Raw genomic sequence first — 27348 nt, 5'->3', positions numbered from 1 at the left:
GGGCCGGTCCTGCCGCTCACCGAGCGCGCCTGCGCCCCGACTGGAGCTGAGGTGGCGGGAGTAGTGGGAGAAGCGCCGGTGCTCGGCGAGTTGAGACGCCGTCATGTCCCGCTTCTTCCGGGCGCTTCGCCGTGCTGCCAGCGCCGGGGAGGAGGGTCAGGGCGTGGAGGAGGCGGACGTTTACCGGTGGGGTCTGACAGGTTAGCGGGCAGGGTCCCGGGGCTGGCCGGGGATGGTGGAGAGAGCCCCGAGCCCGGGGCCCGGCCCCTGGGAGGCAGCGGTGGGGGAGCGGTATCGCGCCTGGGGCGTCGGCGCTGTGAGAGGATCGTGGGCTGGGCGGGAAGCGGCGTCCCGGCTTCCATTCCTCCTCCGGCCCACCTGCTGTGGTAGGAGGGCTGAGTGTGTCTGGTGCTGTGCAGATGTGACCGTCTGGGCCCTGCGTTAATATCCCCCAGGCCTGAAATAAAGTGTTATTTAGCTGAGGGTTGTTCAGCCTGGAGAAGGGAAGGACCTTATAGCGGCTCCCCAGTACCTGAAGGGGGCCTGCAAGAAAGCTGGAGCAGGACTTCTTGCATGGGCATGTAGTGAGGACAAGGGGCAGTGGTTTAAAACTTGGAAAGGGGAGATTGAGATTAGATATGAGTAGGAAATTCATTACTATGAGGGTGGTGAGACACTGGTAGGGGTTGCCCAGGGAAGTTGTGGCTGCCCCCTCCCTGGAAGTGTTCAAGGCCAGGTTGGATGGGGTTGTGAGCAACCTGGTCTGGTGGGAGGTGACCCTGCCCATGGCCAGGGGGATTGGATCTAAATGATCCTTCCCACCCAAACTGTTCTGCGATTCAATGAAATAAAGTTGGTTCCCGGGCTTGTAAAAGTGGGCTATAGCTGCTGCAGAGAATGGTTTTGCTGCCCTCCTCCTTCCAAACCTGTCCCGTCAGCTCCAGTCACTCATCCCTCAGCTCCGCAGTTGAGTGGGTGATTCACTCAGCCCTGGCTCCCCGGGCCCAACCTTTACCTCTCCAAAGTCTCAGCACAGCCTTGGAGAAAGAACTTGGAGAGCAAATCAACTGTGAGATGCTCACCGGCCTCAAAGCAGGGTGATGTTGAGTGTCAGTGTATTAAAGGGCTGTCCACTGCCTGAAGGGGAGCACCAGGGCTGTCCTACTTAGCTTATTTTATGTTTGTTTTGACATACTGTGGCCCATAATAAGGGTGGCAGTGAGAAATTATTATTATACAGTAGTGGATTATAACAAACATTTCTGGTAGCCTATAGCGTCTCCCTGAATTTAGTATTTGCATATTTATAAAAGTGACCGGAGCTGAAAATCAAGCTGTCTTTTTAATTAAGAGTCCAAAGTAGCTGATTAATTAACAGATTAGGTTCCTTGTGCAGGCCTTTGTAACGCCTTGGGGCATTTTTTGCATGTCCAGGTTTCTGAATATGGTTTGATTTAATTTGTTTGCAGTGTCTGCTCTCCAGCAGAGTAAAAACTGGTGTGCTTTTCCTGGAGGGCAGATGCTTCAGAAGGCCTGTTATGGACAGGACCTGTTTCTGATGGCTGCAGGGTGTAACTGTGTATAGGGTGTACTGGGTGATTTTAACAAGTTGCTTTTATTCCCAGGCATTAAGTTACGTCCTTATCAAATAGAGGGTGTCAACTGGCTGGTACAGTGCTACAAAGTCCAGCATGGCTGCATCCTGGGAGATGAGATGGGTCTTGGAAAGACTTGTCAGGTGTGTCATCTTCTTGTAGAAAATGTTCTTTGCCTTTTTTTTTTCTTAGCCTACTGTTTTTGCAAAACGAAGAAGGAAAAGCACTCTAATGATCAGTAAGGTGTAAGTTTTTTAATTTACAGGTGTGAAATTTTCAGAGCTTTTTTTTTTTTGTGTAAGTTTTTCATAGAGTTTCCGTTGGAAAAGGGCTGTTTGTTCTCTGATTCAGCTGGGGGTAGTTAGTGGGTCTTAAATAACAAGCTGGTACTTTCAGAAAGTGATGCATGGTAGATCATTTTTTGTGACTGTGGAAGAAAGGCCTGTGGAAAGGGGCTCCAGATTCCAACTTCACATTTTGGAATCTATGATTCCAAATTGATGGTCATTGATGGTGAATCTCATTTGATATTTTTTAGCTCTGCTATGTGCTGGAGGGCCTGTGGGAACTAGCTATAAAACTCAACAAGTAAATAGTTTATATAGGTTCAGACTACTGTGTTGAATCCTTTGCTTGTTATTGAAAAAATTCTTTCCCTTACCTTCTAGACAATTTCTCTACTTCTTTATTTGACAAAAAAAATAGAAAACAAAGAAAAATTTCTGATACTTTGTCCTCTGTCTGTTTTGAGCAACTGGAAGGAAGAGCTCGAGAGGTAAGTTTCAGCCATTGCCCTTCTCATTGTATTCTTGCACAGCAAGTTACAAAGCTTCCCTTCAAATGGGCTCAGTCCATCAATTTTCTTCCTTTCAAAAGGAAAAAAAGTAAAAAGGGAAACTACTAAACCAACAAATCAGGGCAAACTATGCAGTTAATACAGGGGCTTTGTAATGCTGAATTCAATACTTGAATTCATCTAACTTCTAGTATTGGCTGACTCTCAGTCCAAATATCCCCCAGTAGCTTGTTGCTGTTAATTGATTTGTAACCCTCCATGCTCAGCCTCTCTTAGGCAAAATCTCCTGAAGACAGCCAGGATTCTGTATGATGAAAGGTAAGACCCAGGCTGAATAGTATCTTTCTTAGCATGCCAACATATGCATGCTAAATGCATTATATCGGTGCATGCAGCCCATCTTCACTGGGGTACAGTGACTGTGCTGATGGCACATTTGCTGTGCCCAGAATTTATACATTTTTAAGCTGGAGCCCAAAGATTCCTTTTTAGAAGAAGGCTGAAAAGTTAAAGATTGAAACAGAAGTCTGTCTACGTGGTGTTTGGCAAGGCTGTCTCTCAGCATCTAAAGTCACGTGCATTACATTCTGAAGTGAGCTGGCCTGATTTGGATAGAATTGTGGTTGGAATAGTTAGCATAAAGTGCATCCCGTCATGGATGAGTAGTGAACAGCTATCCAGAAGGAACATTAGGCAAATGTGAGTGGGGGGATTAAATGAGGAAGAATTTTGTAGTTCAAATTATTCCTCCATCAAACTGGTTTATCTGTTTTTTGACTAAGTGGGTAAGTTTTTGAGGCCCTGACTTGGACCTGTTTGCTGCAGACATTGTTTACCTCTATTTTAGCAGAATTTAGGCCAATTTTTTGGTCCCAGCTGGGCCAACTATATTCATTCACCTGCTTCTCATGAGCTTTTTCAGTTCAAAATGGCAGGTGGTCCATGAGACTGGTTTTCAATCATCCGCCTTGGACTTTGAGACCTAGGAGAACACAGTTTATTTGGGACTTGTCCAAACCAGAAGCAGCAGCTGAAGTGCTGGCCTGAGATGCAAATTAATCAGGAAGGGGTTAGATTAAAAAGCTGAGATCCAGCTACATCTCACAGGAAGGTTCTCATTATCTGTGCAGTAGCTATGTTTGATAATGGGGCTGGGGGTCATAAACACATGAAAGACTTAGACTAGCTCACTATTTTTTTTTCTCTCCTCTTGACAACAGGTTTGCTCCAGGTCTTTCCTTTCTGACCTACATAGGCAGCAAAGAGGAACGACCCAAACTGCAGCAGGACCTGAAAGAGCAATCTCACATTCATGCGCTCTTGACAACTTATGAGGCACGTGATGTCTTTGTCACTTAAAAGGGGGGCTTAAGTTTTTCCTTGCCTTTTCCATTCCTCTATACCACTCAGCTCACGCCTCGTCCTCTGTACTCTGACCTTCCTCAGTGATTTTCTACTCTGTGCCCTATTTCAAAAAACTGATCAAAATTGCTGTAGTTTGTGTTGCTAAGATTATCTACTTTAACCCCAGTTTTACCTCTTAGTTACATCAGACCTTAAGTAAACAAAAGCATGTCCATCCTTAAATAATGCTAAATAATAAATAATACCTCCAGTGTCTTTGTTTGATGCCTTACACACTTTTAGCATTTAATAGAAGCATACAGATATGTGATGTTCATTAAGATTGTATTAATCAGGCAGTGCAAGAACCCTTAGAATTCATCTTTTTTGTGCTCTCTTCAGTGTGCCCTCCTCATACAAAACTGTTATTTCTGAACTGCAAAATGGTGAGGTTCCTCTTAAAATTGATAGGACTTTGGGCTGAATCTGGTCAGAGTGCTCCTAAAAAGGTTCTGTCCTACTGTAAATGGAACCAACCAGTTGCTTCCTTGGTCACTGTTTTGGATTTTGCATGATCTGGTTCTTAGTCATCTGGAGTTGGAAAAAGCCCTTATTTTTCTCTTATGAGTCAGTCACACTCAGACATCTCTTCCTGTCAGCAGTTTGATTTTATTTTAACAGTCTTTTAACAAACACACTGACTTGACATTGGGATGAAAAGCATAGGGATGAAAAGCATCCCGAACAGCTCCTTCCCTGCTGCCCCTCCTTATTTCCCTTTTTCTTTGCCCTTTACTGTCTCTTCCCACTGAAAGCTCTCTGACCTGTGCTGACCACTCTGAACCTGAATCTTCTTCCACTTGTGTAAGTGGGAGTGGGGAGCAATGATAACGCTTGTCCTAAATGTGAAAATGGAGGCATTCCATTTATCCATGGAATACTAAGCAAATTTAATAAAGTGATTGACTATCAAGATACTCACTGAGCTAGGATTTTTCTTCTCTGTTGCTTTTGATGATTAAGGGTTTCTCTTGAGTGACCTGATTTCCTCTGAGTCTGAAGCTGGGCAGGTAAGGTCTATACTTTAGGATACTATCAGGTCATTGTTACAGCTTAGATTAATTCACTGAAACATTTGCCTGTTAAGTGTGAAAAAGATAGTGATGCTGAAAGGGTTTCTTACTAACAGAATGATACAAAAAACTTTACAGAGGTGAAGGGCATTTTTGGTGTGTGTAAATTTCCATTAATTATCTGAGATTCTGCTACTGGTGTTTTGCCAGGCAAAAGTGAAAATACAGGATCACAACAGCTTATGTTTACAATAGCTGTCATGTTACTTTCCTCAGGTAATTAGTGGCTTCATTCCACTTTCCTCCATTCCACCATAATTTGCAAGTAGACAAAAAGAGGCTCTATTTCTTAGCTGATTTATTAAGTAATAAGTCATGGTTCATTTTCTTTTGTTGCAGATTTGTCTGAAAGATGCAGCATTTCTAAAATTGTGAGTATGTTTTAATTTTTTCTCCTTTAATTCTGCACATCTGCCAGATTTCTTAAATGTATGTTTGTATGTGTGTGAGATCCCATGCTTGTTTCAGAAGAGCCAGGGATGTTCTTTGCTTGTGATTAGCTTTGTCTTTACCAGCTTTCAATGAAGAAACTTTATGTCAGCCGAGATGTACATGAACTTCCCCCAAGTACAGTTTTCAAGCCAGTTAACTCAGAATAATGTGATACTTTATGGCTTACAGCAGCACACTAAATACCAGTCCAGAAGACTGATAGATAGACATCTTCAAGAGCTTCAGATTGTAAAGGTATTAGGCGTGAAATTTGCTGAAACTGACCTGCGTTATACTATGGTGACAGAGTGCTAAGACCATACATTGAATTTTGTTGCCTCTTGCCATCAGTCAGAACTGTAGAGTGTTTATGGAGCGTTATGCTTTCTAGCAAGACTGATTGTGCAGCTGAAGTTCAGCCTGTTGGAAGTATCATCATGGTTATGCAGGGTTTTATAAAAGCCTACAATTGGAATGGGGAGGAATTTTTGTAATTTTTATAGTAATAGCACCAATACTTTGCAAGAGTAGTAAGTAATGTGAAAGCAGCCAGTTACAAGAAATGGCTCAGAATCTTTGTAAGAGCAGAAACCCAGGGGCCCCCTCTGACACCATTTTGAATGTCCCAGAACTAGACCTGCTATGGGTGCCTTGTTGTCTATCTGCAAAGCACTTGCCTTTGGCCACTGCCGGAGACAGCAGGTTGTGCTGGATGAGCACATCATGATAGAATCTGGGCTGTATGAAAGGCAGGCATGGTTGTACTGTGCTCATGGTTTCATATCATGATCTGGACTGCTGCATATGATCTTGCTTCTTTTGCAGCTTAGCCCTGATATACAGTACCCAGGGGATGTAAGTAACTAGCCCTCTTATCACAGATAAGCTTCAGTGCAATTTCCTACTCCTAAGGCTAGCACATAACTTCAAAACGTCACTCATGTTTGGGTTCTTTTTGCCTTCTAGTATTCCTTCTGAAAAAAGTGGTTGCTAGTCATTTGTACCTTGTCCTGTAAAGGAATGCTTGGGTCAGAGTTATCAGGTGTCCCACCACCACCTCAACTCTTTACAAGCAGTGTAAAAGCACAAATGAGTTGAGCAAGAGCCCCACTCTGATTTAATGCCTGAGAAGTCAGACTCTGCTCTGAGCACAAGCTTCTGCAGTGCTTCACACTGAACTCTTCCCTCTGCCATTCAGTTGCTGTGCCTGTAGATAAGAATAGTGATATTTGACTGTCCTAACTATGGAGAACCATTCTTAAACATCAAAAGGGGCAATCATGGAAAACAGGAGAGCTGTGAGGAGTATACAGGTACTGTGATTTCAGTCCTTGTATTCTATTGGAGAGAGAAGTATGTGAGTAAGAAAAGCTGGAGGATCACACTTACCCTCTCCTGCCTAACCATCAGCCAGGCTTGACTGTGTGGAAAGAATTTTGTGATGTGGGAGTTGAAACTTTTGTGATGAGCAGGCACAACACTGAGCACTGAAAAGGTATGGCGTTTGTGTCAAGCCTAGTGGGTCTTCTTGGTCACCAGTGATTCTGCAGCCTACCTGATGCAACGCTTCTATGAACATTCTGAAGGTCACATCTTGGGTGATTTGCAGAAGGCTTATTGAGCCACCACCATGTCATCGTAGTTGTCACGTTTTTTTGCACAGGTTCTAGGGCCTAGTTTCATGTCTCATTTTTTCCTAAATCATAGACCTCCTTGAATGCTTGCCTAACTTGTGCTTATGTCATTTCACCATAGCAGTGGGGGTGGAGAGGCAAGAAATTCAAGTGAATTTAATTAGTTTTTATTTCAGAAAAACTATCTAGGCTGTAGTTACAAAGCTGTGTTAGCTCTTGAACACTGTACTTGTGAATTCCTCCCACCCCACTTGTGCTGTTTGGTTGTTGTTCATGGGCTCAGACCATCCTGAGTTCAGCTTAGCTGAGTCACCACTCATTTCAGTCTTTTTGTACTTACAAGAATGAATTGTCAGCCCTTAACTGAACATGCTGGTATGTGTTTGTTCAGCTTTAACTGGGCTGCCTTGGTTGTGGATGAAGCTCACAGACTGAAAAATCAAAGTTCCCTGCTTTACAAGACGCTTTCTGAGGTAAAACAAATCATCCACCTTTTAGTGTCTAAAGACTTTTTCTCCTTCAGCATAGCATACAGGTTCTCTGTTCCTCTGCTTGAGCCAAAATCAGTTTTCATCAGTTTCCACAGAATAGATTCCTATATTTAGTGGCAGATAAATAAAAGCCTATCAAGTTGCATGGAGTATTTGGAGCTTAGCCCTTATTCTAACTTATGTATGGGCTTGACATAGAGCAATTTGAGAGACTTAAAAGTGTAAAGCAGCCAGACATAGAGCTGAACCACAGCTGTGCAAACAAAGAGAGAGAAGTCTGGCTGACTTAAGACATTATAAAACAACAACAAGCTATCTCCAGCTCTGGGAAGGTGAAAGAACACTTGCCTAGTTGATGGGACCTCAAGTGATGAACTATTAACTTGTGTTGTGCCATTTAATAGAGTCACCCTTCTTTATTGAAATCAGTAGAGTTCTTCCAGCTTCTGAAGCACGCTGCCAAAGTACAGTGAATGCTTGAGTGAAGGCTACACTTGTGGCAGTGAAACATGGCCATTAGGTCTGGGCTGGCATCAACAGCAATGAACTGCAGTACCTTTGCAAAAAATTCCTGAAAGTCTTGTGTCTTCAGAAGATGAAGATGTCCATGAACGCTGTCTTTTAGGAGCTTTGTTTGTAGTCACAAAGAAATAGGCATGATTTGCCTTAGCTCTCCTTCTAATGTATTTTCTATTATCAAACTTGAGAGAAGACTTGTATTTTTTCAAAGGTAACCATGTTCCCCAAATCCCTTTGCAGATATTACTGAAAGCAACATGGGCCAGATAATATTGCTGTGTCTGTCAGAGTTATCCAGCAAACAGAAATGGAACATACTCTCTTGCAGTTTCATTTCTTTATCCTATTCTGACAGCATTTTCTAGTCATCTCCCATTACCCAACCCTGAGTATGCAGTACTGGACCATAGAGAGCATGTATCTGAGAATTTTAATGCTGTTAGTTTTGCCCTTTACTCTTATTTTGCTTACACTGTCTTCCTTGCATTGGTGCCATCCTAGTCACTTTGGTGGAGCTGTTTGACTGTCACATTGCACATTATATTGGATGGGGTTTGGCAGACATTTCCAGCATTCTGTGGGTAGTTCTGTGCCACCTGTCATTTTTAGTTAAGCTGTGGGGATGGAGTTGTATATTAAGTAACTTCATTCCAGATATTTTCTCCTAATAATCTTGGTTTATTGCTTGTTCTCTCAGTTCTCAGTAGGCTTCACCCTGCTACTCACAGGCACTCCAATCCAGAACAGTCTCCAGGAACTGTACTCTTTACTCAGCCTTATTGAGCCTGGTATCTTTCCTAAGGAACAAGTGAAAGAGTTTGTTGAGTATTACCAAGAGATTGAAAAGGAGACTGAGCCAGGTTAGTAATAAGCAATGTTGTACTTCAATCAGAACCAGCTGTTATCACAACAAGCATGTTGTGTCCTCTTCATTTGCTTTCTCATAGTGCTGATGAGCTTTAAAGCAAAGCCACTGAAAGTAATGACTACTTAACTTAATGTAGGTCATAAGTATTTGAGTTATGCAGCTATGTTTTGAATCTCTCTTTGTAAAGCTGGACTTGAATCTTTTCACTATTAGATGTAAGGTTCCTTATACATGTATTTTGAAAGTACAGTTGTGAAGGTACTGTATAAATTCCTTACATTTAATGCAGTAATCTCTTTTTTTTCCCCTTTGCCTTCACATAGCAAAAGAATTGCACAATCTTTTGCAGCCATTTTTGCTTCGAAGAGTCAAATCTGAGGTGGCTGCAGAGCTGCCAAAGAAAGTGGAAGTGGTTCTGTACCATGGAATGTCAGCTCTTCAGAGAAAGTACTACAAGGCCATTTTGACTAAAGATCTAGGTAACTGAGATTTTTTAAAATACTGTTGGGTCATTTCAAGATGAAAATTAATTCCTTTTGTAAATCCATGCTTTGTTGGAGTGAAGCAGATGATGTTTTTGGCCTACAGAATATGCATAGAGCTTTGAGCTGCTTGGTTTGTGGGTTTAGCTTATAAAGTAAGAGGCATGAGCTGTTGCAGAGCTAGGGAGGGGCAACTTCAGGATTCTGCTTTGGGCCATCCTGTAATTGAAAATATTTATTATGAGGTAAACCTGCTCCTATCACTTGTTTTTGTGTTCATACAAAAGGGTGGTACAAGAAGTTTTGCATCTGTGGATCTCCACAAATTTTCTAATAGTAGCACATGTGCCATAAGGCAGATGTACACCTACTGGATGTTGATAGGTGTTTCTTAGAAAACCACAGTGCCCTGTAAACTCCCTTCAGGGAGTCCAGAAAGTTTCAGGGAGTTTGACAGAGCAGAGTGGTGTTCATCAGGGTCTTATTTTAAAAGGATTGTCTAAAAAAAATGTGGGGGAAATTTGGTCCATTAAGACAGATGTATTGGTCTTTAGATGGGAAATTCAAATGCTGATGTGGTATGCAGGGAGAGATACTCCAATGCTGAAGCAGTGCTTAGTACTCAAGACATTCCCTGTCACACCTATTGATTGAGCATGGGCTTTCCTGCTCAGTTCAGCTTCTGTGGTCTTTGTTTCAGATGCGTTTGAAAGTGAAACAGGAAGGAAGGTTACCCTTCAGAATGTCTTAGTTCAGCTTCGGAAGTGTGTTGCCCACCCATACCTTTTCAATGGTAAGAAAGCCCTGTTCTTTCTCTTGAAACAGAAGAAAATAGCCTGATTGTCACTGTTTTTCTATTTTTGCTTGGCAGTGTAATGCTTAGAAGCAGCAAGTAATAAATTCTTGTACTTGAATCAGTAGCAGCAGTTCATCAATAATGAGGAATGAAGTAGGGGAGTGTGTGAACTCTGAGTTTCTTACTGCAGCTCTCCACTTGTGCATCTTCTCTCACCTAAACAATGAAATCATAATGAAACAATGACATCACAGTGAACTACTGAGGATGTCCTTTAGGGACAGAGAAGGACAGTTGCTTCTCAAGGAAGCATCACAGGGCTCTACTTGGCAGTAGTTAGTAGTAAAAACCCACTGAGGTTTACCACAGAGTTGCTACTTGCATAGAATTATGTCTGTTTCTGAAACTCCTTTCTGTTCCAGGTGTTGAGCCAGAACCCTTTGAGATTGGAGAACATATTGTTGAAGCAAGTGGCAAGCTGTATTTGTTGGATAAACTCCTTTCATTCTTGTATGCTGGGTAGGTTACGTTGGGGTGAGGAAGGTAGGGTGGGGTTGTAAAGGAGAAGACGTAAACTGGAAAGATACCTTATTTAGCCATGGGTTGAGCAGATACTCATTTCAGCACAAACATTGCCCTATTTATTGTACACTACTGACTATGTGAAAGAAGTAATTTCAGTATAATGAGCTGCTTTAGAGATGGTAGAGGAACCTCCGAGATTTTTATAGCTTCCTTATAAACATTTCTCAAAACAATTCACTGACTCTCTCACATGTTCTCATATTTGCTGTATTTGGGAAACTGGGAGAATATACATCTGACATGGTATTCAGCATATCTGGTTTTACCATGGGTTTCAAATACAGCAGCTGACTTCCTTTGTGCTGCCCTGCCTATGTCAGCCCATGAGGCAGAATGTACATAGCATTGAAAAAAAAAATTGGCAGGACCAAAAAAAAGGAAACTCCGGTTTTGGGAATAGTATTCAGAACTCCTTATGTTGAGCTCTGGTGACTTTAGAACCTGGTACCCAAATACCTTGGATATTTACCTCCAGCTCTCATATGGGAGGTAAATGAAATTGCAGTTTGCATTCTTCAGCAGTGTATGAAGCACTGTCTCCTGAATTAAAAAAAATTTACCTTTCTCTTAATCCCTTTGGCTGCTTCCAAAGGACAGAGTTTCAAAAGACCTTGGGAAGTTGTGGTGTGGTTGTGGATGTCTTTGTTCTTCTCTATAGCACTTTGTGAGTGGGTGTTTCTCCCTTGAATGCCTTTGCCACAGGACCAGCCCTTTGAAAATAAATTCGGGAATTTAAAGCAGCTGTGTTCTGCTCTACAGAAAAGTCTGATTTAAACTGATTTTAACTGTTTTGAGGCCTAGAGTTGGAAAGTATAAGAGCTAATTTCTCACTTATTCTTGATTGTAGGCGGAGTTTGATCTTAAAGGGTTATTTGCTGGAGGAGGAAATTCTGTACTGTCAGATACTGGAGATAAAATGCTGATATTACATTTCCTCAGCATTTAAGATGCTTTTTAGTGGAAGATTTGAGAGCAGTCTGGCATGACAGGTCATGTGGTGAGGAAGACCTCATGTTAGCTAGGTGGAAGCAGAGCATCCTTTTAGGCAGGCTCCTTTGGATCCCCACCAGTCAGCATCCAGTCAGCAGCAGAGCTTTGCCAGCACCTTGTTACTTCTCTGTGACTCTACACTCTAGACATGGCAACTGACAATGGCAGATGGAGCTAACTGGTTGCATTTGGATGTGCAGCTGAAGATGGTGAGGGAGTGGGCTGGGACCCTGTGAGGCTTGGTGAGCCCTTGCTATGTAACAAACACTGGTTAATCCATTGTTACCCCTCTCCCACATGGTTAAATCCTGTCACAGTTTGTTGAGGCTCATGGTGGTGTTTGCTGTTCTTCTTGCAGCGGCCACCGTGTCTTGCTCTTTTCTCAGATGACTCATCTGCTTGATATCCTGCAAGATTACATGGACTACAGAGGTATGTTCTGCATACTTTGGCAGCAAAGAGCTTATACTAATGATCTTTGACATATGTTGTTCCCCTGATCTGTTTGATCTGCCTGGGATGGAGAAGGGACTGTGATGAGGATTTCTTGTTTCTTGGTAGATAGAAACCATATATATTATCACAGTGATGCTGTGAGTTTAGCAGGTCTTGAGTTCAGCTCTTTGCTGTGTTTTCATTTTTTGAAATGAGTTGGCACTTAAATGTTGTTCTTTGAAGTAGTTTCAGCTTTGGTTCTATGAGAAAATGGGCTAGGAGATAGCAGGGTAGCAGTATTTCAGTATATACCTGTGTTCAGTTATGTACCCGAGTCCTGAAGTAATTGCACTGAAGTCAAAAGGTTAGCCCTTGATTCAGTTTGTCCTGCACAAAACACAACTTGGGCCGCATTCATATCAGGAAATTATTTTTTGATTAAAACAGTTGTTGGCAGAGGGGCCCCAACATCTCTGCGAGGGCAGGTTGGATTAGACCATTTTTGGCAAAGTTAGCAAAGTGTTCTTGGGACATTTTCTTTTGTTCAATCCACATGGCTCTATGCCTACTCAGGATTTCCCATGAAAGAGGCTTTTGTTTGGTGTTCATGATTTTGGACAACTAATAATGCAGGATAAAGCCAAATGTACAGCCAGAGCCCAGTGCTTGCTCACAGGAAGGCATATATGGAAGGCTGTGGGAGGCTGCATAAGGAAGATGCAGTGGTTGTTGGCCTGTTTTGTGGGGCCAACAGCCAGCACAGAATAGTCTGACATGGGACTTTGTGCTAACATTCTTTTACTTTGGGTCTGAATTTTCCTGTTTTGTTTCCAAGCAGTAAATTAAATGTTAAGATCCCGTGTTTCAGACTCAGCTAAATTTGCCGGCAGCCAGTCTGGAAGTCGAGGTCACTGCTTCAGTTTATATGAGATTTAACTGGGAAAGAATGGAGGAGTTTAAAGGCAATGGAATGAGAATGAGGATGAGAATGAGGCAGGAGGATTTGCAGTAGGAAGATTCAGGACAGCATTGAGACAATAGGGAATGAGCTAAGAGCATGGACAGAATTTCAGCACGTTTCTTCTTTGAAAAGGCTACAGCTACGAGCGGCTGGATGGTTCTGTTAGGGGTGAAGAGAGACACCTTGCCATTAAGAACTTTGGTCAACAGCCCATCTTTATCTTCCTGCTGAGCACCAGAGCAGGTAAGTAGGGAAAGGAAAGATAAGCAACCCACCTTATTTCTGCACTCTTCTTTTGCTCTCTGGCAAGTTTTCAGGGAGTTCTGAATCCTGCAGAGCCTGTTCACTTGGGGGATTTTAGAAGGAGACAATGCTCATCCTCTGCTTAGGTCTCTTAGCTAGGGCATCTGGTTTCTGTGTTTTCCTTTTGGCAGCTGATTCCAGCATACTTTTAATATTGCTGTCACTTGAGTTACTTTTTCTTGTTCCATGTCCTATAAAGCTTATCCCTGTGCCAGGCTGAGCTTAAGGAGCCTAAGTAGCATTTTATTTATGTTAGCACCAGACTTCTTTTAAGTAAGCTGATGGAATTGTTTCTCAAGTTTATAGAACATGGACATACTCTCTGGCTGGCAGACAGGCTCAATTAGAACCTTTTACCATCATGAGGCTGCAAGGAACACCATGGGATTGCCATCAGTGTTTCTTTCCCTTAGTCATCAGACAGATCTACATCTTCTACACAGTGTCAAACCTCCCTGTGCCTGAGCTAGCTCAGACTCAGGCTTCTGCGTGTCTCTAGAGGAGAGATCCATACTGCTTAATTTCAAGCATCAAACTTGAACTGAGTCATCCTTTGAGATTCTGGACAAGCTCTCCTGGATGAGCCTGGCTCCAGTGATACTGCAGTGCATTGAGGAGAGCACACAGAGATTGGAGAAACACCTAATGTTTGATGGTAGGAATGACTGTGTCTCACCACAGTGCCTGAACTCTTCCTGCCTGTGTCAGCCAGCCTTCAAGTTGTTTTTTACTGCACAGTGCTGTGTCTGGCCAGAGTAGCTTGTATTCACCTGGGAACAGGTATACTGATAGTATTTCCATTGTTGTTATAGTATGGACAGAGATTTTCAGGTTCATGACTTTCTCCACTTGCAGGGATGTTCTGATCACGATGAAGAGGTGCTTAGCATGAGCTACAAGACATGTAACTAATTTTTTTTTTCCTTCTCGTGCCATGAGAGCCCAAACTCTGACCTCAGAAAATTTTAAGTCATATAAATATCTAGGCTTAGGTTGTTGTATAGTTGGGCCTGGTGTTTTCCACTGTTTCAGCAGTTGTCTCTGGTGCAGTATAATCATAAGCTGTGCAGTCCCTTGTAGCCTCAGTGATGCCCCTCCTTGCTGTGTTAATCTGTCTGCCAGCAGAAGAATATGTCTCTGTTCATCAGGCTTGACAACCAGTCTGCTCTGCGTTGATTCACTAACACCCTATCTTTTTTCTCTACATTGCACAGTGAGGCTTGGTTTTGGGCTGTTGCAGAAAGCTGGGGAATGGAAGACTTACCCATCTTTTTAGATCCTGATGAGACTTAGATTTGGGGTTAAGTGATGGATTGAATTAGATACAGTTGATCAAATCTGACAGAACCTTGCACAGCATAGATTCTCCAGCTTCTTTATTTTTTGTTGGTGAGATACTTTGTGTCCTTCTTCTTTGTTTGTAGGTGGAGTTGGCATGAACCTGACTGCAGCAGATACAGTTATTTTTACTGACAGTGATTTTAACCCACAAAATGACTTGCAAGCAATAGCAAGAGCTCACCGGATTGGGCAGCACAAGTGAGAAACATTGCTACTTCTGTTTTAGTTGCTTGCTCTCTTGGTCTCAGTATTGCTTTCCCTAAGCATACACAATGAAAGATAAAATAGATGGAAGATCAAAGGAGAGCAAAAAGAACTTTGTTTTTCCATCGCAGCCTCATGCAGTCTCATCCTTATCATGTATCTATGAGGGGGAACTTTGTAGATTTGGAGTAGGAGTGGAAATCTGAAGATTTGACCGCACTTTTGCAGCGAACATTTCTCCTGTTTTCCAGAAGCAATTGTGTCAGGCATTACATTTCTGCTGATTATTGGTTTCGTTCTTGCCTTTTTTTCCCTACCGAAAGAGTGTGTGTGTGGGGGGGAATAGTGCTTCGTGCAAGGAAACAGCTTTAGTGCACCTCAGAAAAAATAAAGTATAACAAGATTTCTCTTAAACTTTTCAAGGCCTGTAAAAATCATCCGCTTGGTTGGGCGAGATACAATTGAAGAAATAATCTACCGACGAGCTGCTTCTAAGCTCCGGCTGACAAACACTGTTGTAGAAGGGGGTCAGTTTGCTCTAGGAGCACCCAAACCTCAGGGAGCAGCAGAGTTACAGGTAAAATAGAGCTATATCCTCAGTTTGTTTCCAGTACTGTCATTAGAAATATCCCAGAATGTTTTTTGCGTTGATGTTTATGTTATAAACCTAGCCAACAGTTATATTTTGGGGGATATGTGCATTGACATGACAGCTTTTGCATGTCTTAGGAAACAAAATTACTTCCCCAGGCCCAGACAAGATCTGACATTTGAAGACAGTTCTTACAATTCTGAGGCACATCCATTGTTGGAAAAGGGTGTGTTTTCTTGGAGAAGAGGGAAAAGCAGAAACTTTCCTTGTCTTCCTTGTTTTTCTTTAATTATTACAGGTGTAAAGTGAAAGCTGACTCATTGTTTCTAGAGCTTACCTGTCTCTCACTAACAGAGCAACTGAGTCAGCTTTTGGTTGCTAGTCTGAAATTCAGTCAACCTTCTGTTGACCTCTTGGCAAATATAGTGTCTCAGGAGTCAGGGCATGATTTGTAATTCTGTGCTGGGGACTTGGGTTGAAAACCTCAGACAAAGTGGCATTTAAGGGAACATATCCCCTGCATGCAGCTAAACCTGGGAGAGATTTGGGATTAGTGTATCTGTGTCCCTACACCTTCCCCTCCCTGCCCCATCAGCATGTGTCTCAGCAGTCATAGTTTCTGTGAGAGAAGTGGAACTGAGCCCATAGGAAATTCCATGTTGATGTTTTCCTCCATATGGATTTTTGTGGTATTTAAGCTTTTGTTTTAAACGAGCTGGGGGCAAAAACAAGCCCAGTCTTTCTGGCTATGAAGAAAGCTGCTTGAGTGTGCTCAGTATAACATTGTTTTGTCATTTAGCCCTGAAAAAAAATTGCCATTCCAGTCTGGAGGAATTGTTTCAGGGAGAAATCAGATGTCTCATCTGATGTTGAGAGACCTAGGCATGTTAAATCATAAGTATTTTGACAAGTAATACAAAGGCTTAGATTCTTCCACTTGTACATTTAAGCCTGAGAAGCTCAAGATGATGTGGTTGTAATGAAATTGGGAGATATTAACACTGAACTTCCCCTTCTCTTTACTAAAGCTGAGTGAAATCCTGAAATTTGGCTTGGATAAGTTGCTCTCCTCTGAGGGGAGTACTATACAGGATGTGGAGCTAGAAAACATCCTTGGAGAGACAAAAGAAGGGAAGTGGGTAATGGATGTTGTGATGCCATGCAAAGAAGAGACTGAAGAGGAGGATACAGAGAGTAAGTTAAGAATCTAAATACCTATGAAATGCATAGCACTTGAGTGCTGGTAGAGAAGGAGGCCTGGGCAGGCATGGCAGCAACAAGAAAAGAGGACTTGTAATTAAGGGTCCTGGATTTTGTTTGTGGCCTATCCACAGACTTTGTTTCCAAGACCTTATTGGTCTTTTTCTTCTTTTTGTGTCCTTACTTGCCTATTTGTAAGGTAGTGGTAACAATATTTGCCCAGTTTTGGTTGCTTCAAATATTTTGAGACCTCAGATGAAAATAATGATAAAAGGGAAAATATTCTAATTGCAGCTGCTTTTTGTCTCCCATGGAGAGGTGTTAAGATAGATCTACAGTTTGAGAGTATAACAGTAAGTGAGTGTCCTGGTTTGGGCCAGGATAAAGGTAATTTTCTGTCTTGTACTTTTGCTTTCAATGAGATGTGTTAGTAACTTAAGGAAATGCTATATAGACTATGTTTGGTGTTTATCTCCAAAGAAAAGATGAAAATCAGTAGTTGAAAAGTCCTTAAAAGTTCCAAAGTGTGAGATAGGAAATGCAAAGTAATGGTGTGTAAACAACTAGAACAAACCTGCTCTGCTTTCAGTACTCTGTGTTCTGGTTCAAATGTCACACAATTGTGGTTAGTTTTTCGTAGCCCCATATTATATGAAAATAAATTCTAAGGATATTTTTCCTTTTCTGGTGTCATGGTGAGAGATTGAATTTCCGTTTTGAGTGCACAGTAGCACATAAGTATGGGTGTGTGTCTGAAGAAGAAATAGGGCTCTGCAAATTAGGTATTATCTGCCCCCCAGCAGTTGCTGGCAACAAGTAATTACTTGCTGAGACTTAGGAAAGAGTGGTATTTTCTGTTGGTAACTGAAAAAGAGTAGTGGTAGCCCACTGTGTAATAGTTACTGGGGAAAATAGCTTACCTAGTCAACAGTAACACTGGGCTGCCAGAGTCCTGTGCTTTTATTTTCTTTGAAAACTCAAAAGAAAAAGTTTGCTATCCATTTATATAATCCATTTATATTTATTTATATCTAGTCTGTAACTAGATAGCATAGCTGAATGAGTTTGCTGTTGGCAGAGATGGAATGACCAAAGAGAACAGTAATGGAGCCACAATTTAAACCTTTTTTCTCCTGTCTCATTTAATTAACTATTTTTTTGCCAGTGTAAAGGATGTAAATGAGAAGTTTTTGCCTGAGGAAGCAAATCTTGATTCAGTTGTTTCTGTGTGATGCTGATGCTGGTCATATAAAAGTTATCAGACTGCACATCTTTTTCTGCTGCATGTAGGACAGTGTTGTAGAGAAGCTGAATTTCTTCTGATGTCACTGTACACTATAGGTGTTAGTGGCTTTCAGTTCCATTTTACACCTTTTAATTATTTTATTAAAGATCACATGTACGTATACGAAGGCAAAGATTACTCAAAAGAACCCAGCAGAGAAGACAAAAAGGCATTTGATCAGCTTTTGGATCTTCAGAAAGCTTTGACTGAAGAGACCAGTAAGGAAGGGAGAGCTCTCCGAAACAAGACAAATGTAAGACAAAAGACATGACAAGGCACATAATGCTCTTTCATTTGCTTGTGGAAAATGAGGGTGACAGTTCTCTCTTTACCCACAGCTTATAGATAGCATGTGAAAAGATTTGGATGTCAATGTACTGAAGCTGGCTCTTGAATCTGAGGGCAAGACAATTCCACAATTCTGACAACAGAACAGAGATAGGATGTGCAGGGCACTAATATTATTTTAGGTCACAAAATCACATATTATTTGGCAGGTGAGACCTGATGATTAAGACCTGTGGACAAGTATTGAAATGGGAAAGGAGTGTATGATAAGGTGGGCACTAGGCACAGCTTTAAGATGAGCAGTTTGTTTCCATGATACTTGTCTTTTTTTCTCCAGGCACTCCTCACAGGCCTTCGTGTACAGCCAAGCAGGAGGAAGCACTTGCTGAGCACAGAGGAGCTGGAGGCTAGGAGGAAGAAGCGCCAGGAAGCAGCAGCAAAGAGAGCAAGGCTTATGGAGGAGAAGAAGAAGGCAAAAGCAGAGGCAGAGCACAAGAAAAAGTATGGTTTGTTCTGCATCTGCTACTTGTGAGCTGATGCCTGTTACACTGCACTTTTGAAATGTGTGTCTTAATTGACCAAAACAAGCCATGCTCTGTGTCCAGTCTGGCAGGTAGGGCTGGGGATGAGGGGAGGGGAGAAGATGACAAAAGGGCCACAGGCCAGCCCGATGAGAGGGTTAGCTTCATGCGTCAGGTTGTTTCTGTGCTTGTGCTCAAACTGCTTACCCTAGGGATGTGAAATGTGGAAAAATGGCTCAAGCCCTACCAAGGGTTCTTTTTCTCTGAATAGGCTGCTTGACTTCACATCTGATTTAATTCACAGAGACTGGCCTGAGAGAGAACCCTTATCTGAATGTGCAGTGAGCTGTTGGGAAAAGCTTTCTGAAATGTCACAGTTGGCTCCTATGTATTGGTCTGACATTTGTGACTCTCTGGCATGTGTCTTAACTTTCTTCTCCTTTTTTTCTAGTTGTTGTTCTTTTACACCACTCTGAGTAGCTCCTTGCCCTTTGTCATACGCTCATTTTTTCCATGCCTGTAATTGGCATGTTGCACTGGCATGTGGCTCCTAATTTCACAGATAACAACTGTGGTAGACTTGGTTATGTTCTAAAATGGGGGAGGGGAGCAGAGGGAACACAGTGTTTCACTGCAATAATTTAAAACAAGGTACACCCCCTACACAAGGTACACCTCTCATTTTCACTGAAAACCATTTTCTCTTGTTTTGTTTCAGAATGGCTTGGTGGGTGGCAAATCATTACACATCTACCTGCCTTCCTTCAGAGGGAAGTGACTCTGAGGAAGAGATTGAGATGGGTGAGGCTGGGCTGAATGTGGATTTAGATTATGAAGATGCAGACCTGAACAGTATCAAATACATCATGGGAGATGTCACCCACCCCAAAGCAGAAGAGGAGGATGCCATCATTGTCCACTGTCTAGGTAGAACTTAAGACAAAAAGAATGTTTCTGGATGAGGCGGGAAAGAGGGTTGAATTGTCCCTACTAGCTCAGTGTCTGATTCCCATCCAGACTGAAATAATTTGGATTTGAGTCTGACTTAATCTTGAGTGGTGCACAGGCAATACAAACTCTGCTTCACCATGTGTAACCCATATGAGTACCAACAAAGATGTACACAGGTCTTTTTGTACTCTGTCTGGATTTATGGATGAGCCTCTCCAAAGGTGTTCATATGACTTGAAATTGTATGTCTGTGGCTGAGTGGAGGCAGTACTTACTGAGATGAGGGTCATCTTATGGAAACTGTAGGGGCCAAACTGAGATAAGGCAAATCATCTCTCTTACGGGGAGGCTGAGGTCAAAATTGCTCTCTTTTGGTGCTTGTTTCTTAACATTCACAATACAGAGGCTCCAGGCTACTCTCCTAATTTATGGACCTCTGTTAAGACACTAAAGCCAAGGGAGACAAATTCAGGTTACAGAGTTCCTTTTGAATTGATGTTGGAGCTGCTCTTTGGCAGGGTTGTAGCAGAGCATTATGATCTCCTTTGGTTTATGTTAAACTCAACACAAAAACTCACGTTTGATTTGGAATTGCCAAGTAAGAGCTTGCAAACAACAAACATCTAGTTGTAAGAAGTCCAAGACACTAATCTGGGGATATACTAGGTGCATCCTTTATGCACCTGTGTGCATGTATATGAGGATACTGACAGGTTTATATGATCAGTGCCACGGATAGTGTTTGCTTTGGCATCCAAAAAAAAGAGTAAGAAGGAATTCTTCTCACAGAGTTTTTCAGGGAACTGTGACAAGTTTGTTTTTCTCAAGGGCTGAGGTTTATCCTCAAGGATTGTCCCTAGAGTACTGGTTGACTTTGGTTCATGAGTGGTTCCCATGTCTGGTTTTGATGATCGTTTATTACATTTGTAGAGTTGGTCTCTTTCCTGCAGGGGTGGTCTTCGAAGTCAGTTTCTGAATAACTTGACATTTCATTCTAGATGACTCTGGTCACTGGGGAAGAGGTGGTTTATTTACAGCTCTGGAGGCTCGTTCTGATCAACCAAGGAAAATATATGAGATGGCAGGAAAGATGAAAGGTAAGAGATTAAAATATTACCTTAGGCCAAGATATTTTAAAGAGCTCAAATCGCACTAATATTTCAGGAGTGCAGTGTCTGAAGACCTTGATATTTAAGGTTTTTTGCTCTTTTTGTAGATGTATGTATCCCTAACTCTGGAAGTAGTAATACAGCAAGTGCTTTGACTTGACTTATTAGGAGTGTAAGAACCCTGCTTAAGGGTTGGTCATTCTGATCCATGCTGCAAGTCATAAAAAAAAAAAAACAAAAAACAAAAAAAGAAAACCCACCAAAGTTGGCCATTATTCACAAGATGATTTTTACTATTTGAGACAGAGCTCTGCATCTTCTGTCAAAGTGCTTTTGAGGATGAAAGCTACCTCAGGCAGTACTCATTTGAGCCTTTGGTTCCCTTCAAGCATTAATCTTCTTCTGAGCATGTAGTTTTGAGCTACCTGCAGCTGGTGAGGAATGCACATTTTGCTATAAGGTGGATCTATTTGGGTTTGTTGGTTGTTTTTTTTTTTCTAATTTCCTGGGACATGCTTTCATCTTGTTCCAGTGTCTCTCTTTCTGTTTGTGATCTTTAACTGGTATGTGTGTGTGTCTTGAGGGGAGAGTGTGTGTGTAGTTGTTGCAGGTAACATCTGTCTTGCCTTCCTGGGCAAAGGGACTGACTAGGCTGAACCATCATGAGGAGATAAAATAAAATCAAGGAAAATAATGTGGAATGTGACAGTGAAATCACTGCTGCATTTGACTGACTGTTGACTCTTCATGACTGATTTTTTAAATTATTGTTCTTGTTTTCTGGACAGACCTGGAGTTAGGAGGAACCCTGTTATTCCCCATTGATGATAAAAAATCCAGGAAAAAAGGACAAGACTTGGTGAGAATGAAAAGCTCCTTACAGTATGCCATCCACGTGCTTTTGAAGCTTGTGCTTGTGAAGTGAATGCTTTGTCTTTTTCCCAACAATAATGACACTGCATACCGAACATGTCTAAGTTGCAGTAAAACACTAGAGAAAATGAGATCTTTCTCTTTTTTATTAAAAATAATAGTAATGCAGTTCTCCAGCACCTATTACTGTGTCTCTTAGCACTGTATATAGACTCCATTTCATTTCTTTCTGTGTTTTCTCTCTAGTTGGCCTTGATTGTAGCACAGCACCGGGATCGGTCCAACAACTTGTCTGGCATTAAGCTGTCTGCTTTGGAAAAGGGCCTGAAGAAGATTTATTTGGCAGCCAAGAAAAGGAATGGTAAGTTCATACAGTAGAACAGTGAATATTTATATGTCTGATTGCACCTAAAGATGGTGACCAATTTCCACCTCTCCTGTACTGTTTTTTTTCTGAAGGAAGAGTGAGATCTCCATGGCAGATACATTGTGCTTCAAAGAATTTCTTCTGTTCTTGTTGGGTATCTTGAAATCCTTATCTAGATTGCCTTCTGTTTATGTATCTTGTCCTAAAGACTGTGTACTCTCTGTTCCCTCCTTCTCAGCAACAGTGCACCTTCCACGGATTGGGTATGCAACAAAAGGTTTCAACTGGTACGCTACTGAGCGGCTCATCCGAAAATATTTGGCAACACGGGGTATCCCCACTCTGATGTATCCTTTTGGAGTAATCTTACTTTGTTCACAATCTAATACTGAAATGATCACCTAAATATCTTGGGGGATGGAAAGCAAGGAATCGGGGCAAGGCACAGGTGCTACAGTCTAGCTAAAAGCTTGGTTTGTCTGAATTTGCTGTCTTCCAGGTACTCATTCCACAGTGAGGACTTAGCATATTAGGTGGTAATGACAGATTAGTGTGATTCAGTATGCCTGTCAGAATTTGTTAGAACTAAGTGCTAGTCTTCAGTTGACAGCCATCAGCTTACCTGAGTGCACCACGTCTGTGGGGGAGATGTCTGGAATTTTAGAATAAGGAAGTGACTCAGAAAGTACCAAAAGTGTGAATGTGAGGGGAAAAAAAAACATTGTAATGTTGCAAGCAAGTGATAACCTGCTTCCTTGGCTGAACATGATGGAGTTTGTTCGTGTGTTAGGGCAGGCTCTTGCAACAGAACAGCTCATTGCTTTCACCTTCCAGGAAAGGAAACAGAGGTTTACAAGGAGGCTGTGTTTTGTCACTTCTCTGGGAAGACAAACATTTTCTGTGCTGCCACTGTCAGCAATTCTGTGAAACTGAATACCTGAAAGAAAGACAATAGTATTCAGGGCATTCTGCCTCCTTCTTGGTGAATCTCTTAGTGGTTGCGTTGTTTGGCATTCCTTGACACTTAACAGCATTGCCTTGACACTTCTTACTAGATACTACTTCCCCAGGAATAAAGGCACTTCATCTGCTTCATAGTTGCATTAATCTTCGGTGTCAGTCTCAAAGCAATGAAGATGCAGTAATTTGATTGACAATAATTGTCAAAAAGCCAAGGATCTTTTCAGCATCATACACAGTGTATGCATCTCCTTCAGAAACTTGGCTTACACAGCCATTCACCCCTGCATCTCTCTACCTTTACTGACCAGAACATTTATATGTTGTCAGTGGCTCTGGAGAGAAATGAAACTGCTTCAGTTTTGAGTTCAAGAAGTCTTTGGATAAGGATGTTGGCTCAATCCCAGATCTGTTCTGGAGATGGAAAATTAAACTTTCTCTTTCCAGTTCCCAGAAGGCTATCTGAGTTGCATTTTTTCAAATATAAAGTTCAGCCACATAATCATGTGCTTACAATAAAGCAAAATCCTGACCAGTATTCTGGGCAAAGGTGTGCAAGGCTGCCAAAATTTGAGACTGTCTTTACGACCTACACTTTTCCTACTTCCAGAACTGCTTTTTCATTTACAGTTTTTTGTAGGTAAAATAACTTCTCACTGCTCTCCAGAAAGCTGTTTGAAAGGTTCCATGACTGATTAACTTTGAGGAAATCTTAAAGCAGAGTTTTTTATTTTGGCTTTACTCTATTGCAACACAAAACTTTCCTGGCTTTTTGCATTGTTGGCACTGTTGGCTTTGGCATATTTTTAGGGAGGCTTAGTACAACCAGGCAATATCTGTTTTGACCAGAAAGACTGTGAGGTGCCAAACTTAATTCCATTTAAAGTTCAGTTTCCAATAGGAAATCACTCAAGAAGTAGTGGAAAGTGTCTCTTGGAATTGCCAACACACATCTCATTTGGCTGCACTCACACTGCCCCTGTAGCACCATTGGGTTACTTAATAATTTCAGGCCTGATTCTGACACAGCTAATCAACTTGACTGGTGTGCTCCACACTTGAAGAAGTCTTCCTGAGTGTTGGATGCTCTGCCATTCACAGCTACCTCTGCCAGAAAACCTCAGATGACTATAGTTGTCTCCTTTGGCCCTGCTGAAGCTTAGGTAAGCTAGTGCTGCGTATCACCTCTCTGGTTAAGACTTTTCATGCAGCTGCTCACAGGAACAGACCCTCTGGTTACAGACTCTGCTCCCCCTTGCAGGATCAGAGTCTGTAAAGACTTTCTAGGGTGAAAGGTAGCGAGATGTACAATACTTTGTTTTCCCCCATGTGAACTGGCACTCTTCCAGCAGGCCGGCTGGTGGCAGTGTTAATCAGCCACAGCAGCAGATGTTGCTCTTTTGCCTCCTTTCAAAGAGCAGGGCAGGGATCTCCATCCTGGAAAAACGCTCCCTCTTTGCCAGAATTAAAACATCAGTTATGTTTCACTTTTTGCCAGCTTGACTGAACATGTAATTTCAGTCTGCAGACTCAAGGCTCTGATCCTCCACCTATTGTTTTCCTGTATATTTATTACCCCTCTTTAAAAGGTTTCAGTCCCAAGCATTCCCATGCATGCAGTCTTGTTCCTCAGCTTCACACACACCTCTGGCCAAATCCCAGTCCACTTACAGGTTTTCTGGCCACCATGCAGTTACAAAGGGACAGGATGTGTCTCATGGCTGAGTCCCCCAGAAGAGATTGAGATACTGCATTTACCACCTCTTTGACCAGGTACTCCTGTTTGAGGCTTCACACTTTCCTTTGTTTCTACACAAAGCTCTGCTTCTGTCCTGTTCCCCCCTCCTGACTAGAGTTATAAAGGAGAGGAAAGCATGGATACCTGCTTGTTCTTACCCTTTAAGATAAGGTCCATAGTGGGCTGCACTATGGTACATGAAGAGGAAAGGTCATGGTATGCAGTAGATTCTAGCCCTCTAACATCTTAGATGTTCTCTATTTCCCTTCTAAGTTCTTTTGGCCTATGCAGATGAAAGCTACCTTATTTTTTCCCTTTCAGTTTGCTTAGGACATGCTTCTGTAGTGTGTGGTTTTTGTTGTGGGTCATTTGTTTTTTCCTTTTATTAACAATATTCTTTAATCTTATTTAAATCTCCCGAACTCAAAGAAAAGTTCTACCTCTATCTGCTTTGAAATGAAGTGAAATATCAGCTGAATTCTGAGCTGGGTTTTGCAGAATCTCAGCCAAGTTAAGTTTTTTTTTAGTGTTTACTAACCACCACCATTTCTCTCTTTGGGCAGAAAGAATGTGTTTCAGATAATGAATTCATAAAGCAATCAGTAGCTTTTATGCAAGTTGCTATGCAAAATAAATGTGCTGTTTCTTCAGCTGTGCAATACTACACATTTTCCCTTTCTAAATAGCAGCCACCCCAAAAGGGAAGGAAGGTGTTCTTTTGTAGTCATGTCCCTCTGGCCTCTCTCTTCCTCTAAACAAGATTTTTCTTCAGCGTAAGAGCTGAAATGTGGCTCCCTGTGCGTATCTGTCACTGCACATATACTTAAACTTCAGATGTATGCTGCTAGATTGAGGTCAGTGGCACAGAGCAAGATCATGTACAGTTCAGACTGGCTATACAAGCAGTTTCATCAGATAGGACCTATGAAACAGCATCCAGTCTCAGAGAAAAACTTTCATCCCTGTGCTGGAGGCTCCAGCTGATGCCATGTAAGAGTGGGCAGTAATTTGGAATGTTCATACTTGTGCTGGGTCAGCTCCTGTTTATGCTTAATATTTGACATGGCATTGCCTCTGACTCTTAAAGTGCTGTGGAAACAAATACTGCTTTTGGTGAGGATTCTCTAACGTAGGAATGATCTTTTCATCCTACTCAGGAAACAATAAAAACTGGAGAGACTAATCAGATTTTATGGATGTGTGTAGGTTTGTGACATTGCCACTGAATCTTAATATTTGTTGGAAAAGGTGGAGTCTGGATGTGGGGAAAGGAAGAGGAAGACTGGTTCCCAAGGCAATGGAGAAAATCCACAGCAAATTCAGCATCAGTATCTTAACAAAAATATTGTATGTATGTGTCTCCAAACAAGGCAGAATGTGACCTACAAAAATCCTCACTATAAAAATATAAGGATAAGTAGATGGATTTATTTAAAAATAACTGAATCTGATGGTCCCAAAGGAATAAAAAGAAAGCAAACCTTTGAGCAGATTACTTGAAAGTGTAAACAGCCCTGAGCAATCTGCTCTAGTTGACCCTGTTCTGAGTGGGGAGACTGGACTAGAGGATCACCAGAAGTTCGCTCCAATTTAAACTATTGTCCTGTGAACCTGCAAGAACTGTTCTAGATTATCAAAAAAAAAAAAAAAAAGCTCTTATCTTACCTTCTCAGTAGCTAAGATATGCTAGGAGCATAGCACTTCACAAATCTCTGCATTTTGACCCTACCATAGAGGAAGCTTGACTCATGTAAAACATTTCCTCGTGCCTCAGTGGTTAAAAGAAATGAGAGGTAAGCATGTAACAGCATCTCAGCATCTGCCCCATGGCCCCTCTTCACTGTCTTACTCCTTGGCCATATTCTGTGTAATGGCTTGGCCTAGTTGAGTGCAAGGAGGGCTCACTGCTTGGTCTATCAGGTACATGCATCAGCTGGGTCTGGACTGGGCATAGGTGCTGGTCCTAAGGTTTCTATACATACCTAGCTTAGAAATCTTAACAATCACCTTTCCATAGGATACTGCAACAAGTCCTGCTCCTCTATACTGTGAAATGAGGATTTAGTTTCTAAACCTTCCTGGGCAGATACTGGGGCAACATATTAGGAGAAGTAATACAGACTTAGCAGAGGAGTGTCTTCGTCCCTTTCAAATAAGTCAAATTAAAGACCTTTGTTAAAGTCATGTTTCCCTTGCTGAGCTTTCCCCCTTGAGTCTCCACAGCTTTTAGGTATGGCAGCATCTCCTCTTACCCACTTCCCTGCTCAGCACAGGTAAAACCTTGTTCCTTGCACCCAGTCTCTCCCCTGTGCCAGGTGTGTGCCCTGCCTAAGCTCCAGCCTGCTGCCTCTTGTCACAGTTCCCCCACCTTGGTGCAGGGGCCCCTTTGCTACAGCTCAGCTGTGGGGACTCATTTGCAGGCAGTGACACTGAGAGGCAGGATTTCAGCAGGGCGTCAGATGCTTTCCAGGGCAGGGCCATTGCCTGGAATGGGGAACTTGGGACCTGGGCAAGTATAGACACATCTTGATGCATAATACAAGATGGAGCCTATC

The 27348-nt window shown here is 42.1% G+C and overlaps 1 protein-coding gene across 1 annotated transcript; it reads left to right on the top strand.

The window, feature by feature from the left end:
- Positions 1–39: 39 nt before the first annotated feature.
- On the top strand, positions 40–23843 carry CHD1L (chromodomain helicase DNA binding protein 1 like). The gene is made up of 23 exons (XM_030457509.1): positions 40–200; positions 1626–1738; positions 2264–2370; positions 3612–3726; positions 5208–5239; positions 7326–7407; positions 8642–8804; positions 9136–9291; positions 9995–10087; positions 10513–10609; positions 12024–12097; positions 13194–13304; positions 14789–14903; positions 15333–15486; positions 16530–16695; positions 18094–18239; positions 18612–18775; positions 19514–19722; positions 20745–20843; positions 21644–21714; positions 21975–22089; positions 22334–22442; positions 23151–23843. Exons 1-23 carry the CDS (start codon positions 104–106, stop codon positions 23191–23193), a joined length of 2631 nt encoding a protein of 876 aa, XP_030313369.1. The 5' UTR covers positions 40–103; the 3' UTR covers positions 23194–23843.
- Positions 23844–27348: the final 3505 nt, after the last annotated feature.

Source organism: Calypte anna, chromosome 1, assembly GCF_003957555.1.
Source record: "Calypte anna isolate BGI_N300 chromosome 1, bCalAnn1_v1.p, whole genome shotgun sequence".
In the NCBI taxonomy this organism is placed as follows: Eukaryota; Metazoa; Chordata; class Aves; order Apodiformes; family Trochilidae; genus Calypte; species Calypte anna.
This window is presented reverse-complemented; position numbering and strand designations above follow the sequence as displayed.